The sequence below is a fragment of the Muscardinus avellanarius genome (assembly GCF_963383645.1).
Source record: "Muscardinus avellanarius genome assembly, chromosome: 11".
In the NCBI taxonomy this organism is placed as follows: Eukaryota; Metazoa; Chordata; class Mammalia; order Rodentia; family Gliridae; genus Muscardinus; species Muscardinus avellanarius.
In genome coordinates this window covers 75,172,416-75,179,160 of record NC_137797.1, presented here as the reverse complement: position 1 = coordinate 75,179,160, position 6,745 = coordinate 75,172,416, and the positions used below count along the sequence as shown (strand labels likewise).

The following is a 6,745-nucleotide window of genomic DNA, read 5'->3' as shown; positions in this document are numbered from 1 at the left end:
GGGATACCAGAGGAGATCCAGATAATGTAAAAGAAACTTCAGTTGGCAGTAAAGTAAGAACTTTAGTTATTCATATATCAATATTTGTCCATCAGTTGTAAAAAAAATGTATTTTAGAAATGTAAGATGTTAGCAAAACGGGAAACTGGTGAGGTAGTATGTGCAACTACATTGCTTTAGTAGCTGTTCAGTAAGTTTAAAACTCATCTAGAACTCATTCAAAAGTCATCATCAAAGTTTATTACTGGGGAAGCGGAGACAGGAAGATTGCAGGCTCAAGGCCAGCCTCAGAAATTTAGCAAGACCCTGTTTGAAAATAAAAATAAAACACATCTGGGAGTGTAGCTCTTACATAAAATGCCTTTGGTTCAATTCTCTGTATCCCCCCCACAAAGTTTATTTTATTTATTTATTTATTTATTTATTTATTTATTTATTTATTTAAGTACTGGGGATGGAACCAAGGGACATTCTTGCTCCAAGCTACACTCCCAGCCCTATTTTTTAATTCTTTACCTTTTAATTTTTTTTTTGCGGGTCTGGGGATGGAACCCAGGCACCTTCTACCTCTGAGCTACACCCTGCCCTATTTTTTATTCTTTATTTTGAAACAGGGTCTCACTGACTTGCAAAGGGCCTCACTAATTAGTATCTGAGGCTGTCCTTGAACTGTGATCCTCCTGTCTTAGCCTCCCAAATGCTGAGATTACAAGCGTGTGCCACCACGCCCAGCTTATTTTTATTTTAAAAAGAAATAGAGTGTACTTCTCACATACAGGCACATTCCTGGGTGATGTGGGCAGAGAAGGTCCTGCAGCTATCTGTCCGTGGACTTCACTAGAGTAGGTGCCTGCTGAGGCAGAAGGGCACCCCACTGGTGCAGAGCTCCAGGTCTAGAGCCCTGCCTTGGCAGTGTGTAGACTCTGTTCCTAGTAACTTTTTATAATTATTTTTATTGGTGCATTGTAGTCATACATCTTTTTTTTTGTGGTACTGGGGATGAAACACAGGGACATTCTACCTCTGAGCTATACCCTCAGCTCTATTATTTATTCTTTATTTTGAAACACTAAGTTGCAAAGGGTCTCACTAAGTAGCTGAGGCTGTCTGTGAACAGGAATCTTCCTGTCTCAGCCTCCCAAAAGCTTGGATTACCAAGTGTGTACCACCACGCCTGGCAGTCATACATCTGAATGCAGTACAAGATGGTAGAAGTCTACATGCATACATTAGCCCTTCCCTAATTCTCACCGCATTCCCTCCCCCCTCCTTCCTTCTCATGTTTGGCTTAGTGATTGACTTTGATATGTTTGTGAATGTACATCGTGTTTATTAGAAACTTCCCTTCTTCCCCACTCCCATCTCCCTCAGTTATGTTGCCTTATTTGCTCATTTATGGCTTCTGCTTCTTCGTCTAGAGTTTCTCCTATGACCCTTTTCCTCCCTAGCTTCTGCATATTAGGGAAAGCATCCGATTTCTTACTTTTTGTGAGAGACTAATTTCACTTAGCATAATGTTGTCCAGTTACATCCATTTCCCTGTAAATGATGCAATTTTTTCTTCTTTATGGCTAAGTAAAATTCCATTGTATACATATCCCATAGTTTTATTTTTTTCACAAATAGGACCTTTTATTTGTCACTATTAAAAATCTGAACTTTTAAACAGATCCTTGAACTGGTGGTTCATATCCATCAGCTCGCTCAACTTTAGTGCCTGTCTCATCCCCAGTAGCTTTTCCAGAACTGCTACCTTCACCATGAAGCTCCATTAGTTTTCCCAATTCAAACTTGGGTTTCTTTAGCATTTTTACTTTTCTAACGAAGACATCATGAAGAGGATAAATAGACTGGCAAGCCTTTTCTATGTCCTTCCCAATGCTATCTGGAATCAACTTATTGACTACTTCTTTTAAGTCATTTGTCTGAACCTCCCGGGTCATGATTTCCATCATCTTCTTCCAGATTTGGCGGACCTCTTGATGCTGAGCGTAAGAGGTCTTCCATATCTGATTGTTGCATTTTTTAGTAAAACCAACACAGAAGAGACACAGCAAATAACCATCGGTAGTCTTGACATCAACATGAGCTTCAGTCATAGTCTGCCATTTTTTGACCATGAAACACATCTTGTCCCGTGTAAGATCCATGCCATGGAAGTTAGTCAGGCAGTTTTTACCCTGAACGTCCTCAGTGATGAGCTTGAATTTCCTAAATGCGACTTCATCATTCTGCAGATCAGCAAGGCTCACTTCAAACACATGACCCTTGAGGCCATCAGATGCGATTTTAGCTCCTTGAGTCCTCGTGACTAGTGTTTTCCCAATATTTCTTATATTGAACATGGCCGGGGCTTTCACATCATACCAGTCTTTCTTAGAAAATGGATCAACCGGACTTCCGGGAAGATGGCGACCGAGAAAAGCGGGGCTTAAGAGTCCCGCTAACAACCAATCTCCATTACCACAAAAAGAGCGCCTTTCATAGCCAGAAAACACCATCACCAGAAAAACAAAAAAAACCACCAGGCTCCAGAGAGAAAGCAGACTGAGAACAGAGCTCAGGGCCACAGAGGAGACACACAAGCCCAAGGACGCGGCAGCAGCGCCATACTGCCGGCGGCAGCGGCGAACTCAGCGGACGGCTACAGCAAGCCAGGTGAGCCGCTGCGGAACAGCCAGGCAGGATCTTTCGGCGCAGACAGCATTTAAAGCTCCCAGTGGCTGAGCTCAGCACACGCTGCAGGGATTCAGAGTGGAAATCAAAACCAGAGAAGAAAAAATACGGCAGCCTCATGGCCGAGGGCGTGGCAGAGGCGCCATATTGCCACCGGCGGCGGCAGCAGCAGTGAATTCACCGAGTCCAGTACAGCTACATCTGCGTACTCAAGAACAGTGAGTCAAATTGCGGGCCACAGAGGAGAAATCGCAGTATTGGGCCTCCTGGGACTTGACCCAGTGAGGGAGTGGTGGTGGCAGAGATATCACACCATAGGAGAACGTGCAACCTGGCACCCCCCATAGTTTAAAGCAGCCTCTATCGACTCCCTGGGTCGGAGACTCTGTGATACAATCCAGTAAAGGAGTAGTGGGGTCTGAGATAATACAGACTCGAGATCCAGAGCACCTTAAGTGAAGCCATAGTGACCCAAGGGAAGAACCCAGAGAAGGCACAAACCTCCGAAATCATGGGAAAGAGGAATAACACTGGAGTAATGAATGTGCACAACCCCACAACATCAGAACCTGATAAAACAGAAAATCAGAGATTTCTAGAAGATCAAATCAGGAAAATAACTGTAGAAATAATAGAGGTGCTTCGAAAAGAACTCAGAGAGAGCCAGAAAGAGATAAAGGATGCAATTAATGAAGTAAAGGCCTCAATTCAAAGCACAAACAACCGATTAGACCACATGGAGGACAGAATCTCGCTCTTAGAAGATGAGCAATCCAAAAATGAATGCATAGTTTCTAATCTAGAAAAAATAACCAACAGCAGGAATCTGACATTGAAGAAATATGGGCCCATCTTAAGAGAGCTAACCTAAGAATAATTGGAATAGAGGAGGGAAAAGAAAGTGATACCAAAGGGATCAACAATCTCTTCAAGGAAGTAATAGCAGAAAATTTTCCAAATATAGAGCAAGAGGTTGATACACAGATCCAGGAAACTTATAGAACTCCCTTTAGACAGGATCGGAGAAGAGGATCCCCACGCCATATAATTGTCAAAATGACCAATGTGGAAGCCAAGCAGAGAATCTTAAAGGCAACAAAAACAAAGGGCCAACTGACATTCAGAGGCAAACCAATTAGAATCACTCCAGACTTCCCAAACCAAGTCATGAGAGCCAGAAGGGCTTGGAGTAACATATTCCAAACTCTGAAAGAAAACAACTTCCAGCCAAAAATTTCCTATCCAGCAAAACTTTCTATCAAATTAGATGGAGAAATAAGAAGCTTCCATGACAAACAGAAACTGAAGGAATTTATGTCTTCAAAACCAGCGCTAGAGAAAATACTCAAAGAGATTAACTACAAAGAAGAAATAGGTAACACTCACCAGAACCAGAGAAACAAGAGTTTCCATCCAACAGACAACTAAGATTGGTTATCTGTGGAGATTCATTATTTATGTTAGTCTTTTACCTATCTCTAAGTTGTATTGTTTGCCTTTATTGTTGTTAATTTTTAGGATTTCTAGTTGGAATATTAATATACCTTCAGATATAGCATTTGGAAATATTTTATCCAATTCTATTAGTAACTTTTAACTCTGTTTACATTGTCTTTGGATATACAATATTTTCTTTTATTTTTTAGGGAGTTTGTATATTCTTCTGTTGCCTGTGCCATTGAAATCATATCCAAGAAGTCACTGCCAATTTCAATGTTGTGAGGTTTTATGACCCAGATTTTCTCCTAAAAGTTTATAGTCTTAAGATTTATATTTAGGTCTTTTATCTATTTTGAGTTAATACTTGTATATGGGATTAGGTAAAGGTCCAATTTTATTCTTTTCCATGTAATTATTATTTTTCAACAATATTTAGTTAAAAGATTATTATTTCCACCACCAAATGTTCGTGGAAACCTTGTCAAAAATAACTTGACAATATAGGGAAGAATTTAGCTCTAGGCTTTTATTTAACTCAAATGGTTTATATATCTGCCTTTAGAACAGTACTACACTGTTTCAATTATTGTAGCTTTATATGGTTTGAAATCAGAAAATATATATCTGCTAGCTTTGTTCTTTTTCAAGATCGTTTTGGGTATCTAGAATTCATATTCCATATTAGGATAGATTTTTTTCTGAAAAATAAATATATAAATATATGATAGTTTCACCTAAAAAAACAGAAAAAAATATGCTCTAGTAAGAAAGAAAGCAAAAAGAAATATTGAAATGCTATCTTTAAATCATCAAACGCTTGGTATCAGACAAATGAAACTGTTATGTGAGATTATCATTTTTAATTTTGGATAAATTGCTATAATACTAGATGTCAACCACTAAGCCAAGCATGGGAAGGAGGGATGGGGAGAGAATGGGGTGGGGATCGGGTGGGGGCTGACTGGGCGATGTGTGCATGTATGTCTACAAAAGTTTGTATCCCACTATGATGTATGAATACAGTGCACCAATAAAATAAAATTAAAAAAAAAAAAAAAAAGAAAATGGATCAACCACTTTCTTCTTGGCTCCCTTCTTGCCACCTTTAGTAAGGTGCTTGTTCTTGCCGACCACCATGGTGCCGCTGGGAGAGCCAAAAGGCCCATAGTTTTATAATCCATTCATCTGTTGATGGACATCTTGGCTGGTTCCATAGTTTAGCAATGGTGAATTGTGCAGATATGAACATAGATACACATGCATTAGTTTGATAATTTGGTTTTCATTCTTTTGGGTAGATACCCAGGAGTGATATTGCTGGATCATATGGTAGGTTAGTTCCCATTCTTCTGAGGATCCACCATAGTGTTTTCCAAAGTGGTTGCACTAATTTGCAATCCCACCAACAATGTATTAGACTTCTCATTTCTCCACATCCTTGCCAGCATTTGTTGTTGTTGTTGGTGGTGGTGGTAGTGGTGGTGGTGGTGGTGGTGGTGGTGGTGGTGTGTGTGTGTGTGTGTGTGTGTGTGTGTGTGTGTGTGTGTGTGTTTCTTTGGCGGGTCTAGGGATGGAACCCAGGGGCATTTGACCTCTGAGCTACACCCCTGCCCTATTTTTTTTTTTTATTATTCTTTATTTTTGAAACCGGGTCTCACTGAGTTGCAGAAGGCCTAAGTAGCTGAGGCTGTCCGTGAACCGCAATTCTCTGGTCTCAGCCTCCCAAATGCTGGGATTACAAGCGTGCACCACCATGCCCAGCAGTATTTTTAATGGTTGCCATTTTATTTGGAGTTAGGTGAAATCTCAAGTGTAGTTTTGATTCACATCTCTCTGATTGCTAATGATGGTGAGCATTTTTCATAAATGTATTGGCCATTTGAATGTCTTGTGAACTGTCTATTTAGTTCACTTGTCCATTTTTTAAATTGGGTTATTTGGTTTTTTCAGCAGTGAGTTTCTTGAGTTCTCTGTATAGTCTGATATTAGTCCTCTATCAAAGGAATAGTTGGCAAAAATGTTCTACCATTCTGTCAGCTCTCTGTTTAGGTTATTGATAGTTTCCTTTGCTGTACAGAACCTCTTCAGTTTAATACAATCCCACACATTGATCTGCCTTTTAGTTTCTTATGCCTTTGAGAAAGTTTTTTACCTGTGCCGATATATTGCAATGTTGGACCTATGCCCTCTTCAGGGACCTTCAAGGTCTCTGGTCTGATTTCCAAGTCTTTGATCCATCTTGAATTGACTCTTGTGCAGGGTCAGAAAGTGGGATTCATTTCCATTTTTCTGCATATAGTTAACCAGTTTTGCCAGCACCAATTGTTGAAGAGGCTATCTTTTTTCCAGCATATGTTTTTTGGCCCCTTTATCAAAAATCAATTGGCTGTAAGTGTGGGGATTTGTTTCTGAGTCCTCTATTCTGCTGCATTGGTCTGTGTATCTGTTTTGTGCCAGTACCATGCTGTTTTTATTACTATGGCTTTGTAGTATAGTTTGAAGTCAGGTATTGTGATGCCTCTTGCATGGTTGTTGTTGCTGAGAACAACTTTGACTATTCTGGGTTTTTTTGTTGTTCCAAATAAATTTAAGAACTGATTTTTCTATGTCTTTGAGGAATTACCTTGGT

The 6,745-nt window shown here is 40.0% G+C and overlaps 1 protein-coding gene across 1 annotated transcript; it reads right to left on the bottom strand.

Moving 5' to 3' along the window:
* Positions 1 to 1,661: 1,661 nt before the first annotated feature.
* LOC308269905 (small ribosomal subunit protein eS1-like) lies at positions 1,662 to 5,253 on the bottom strand (the record flags this gene model as incomplete). The annotated part of the gene is made up of 2 exons (XM_080705448.1): positions 1,662 to 2,393; positions 5,191 to 5,253. The coding sequence occupies 2 exons, from the start codon at positions 5,251 to 5,253 to the stop codon at positions 1,662 to 1,664; spliced, it is 795 nt and encodes a 264-aa protein (XP_080561574.1).
* Positions 5,254 to 6,745: the final 1,492 nt, after the last annotated feature.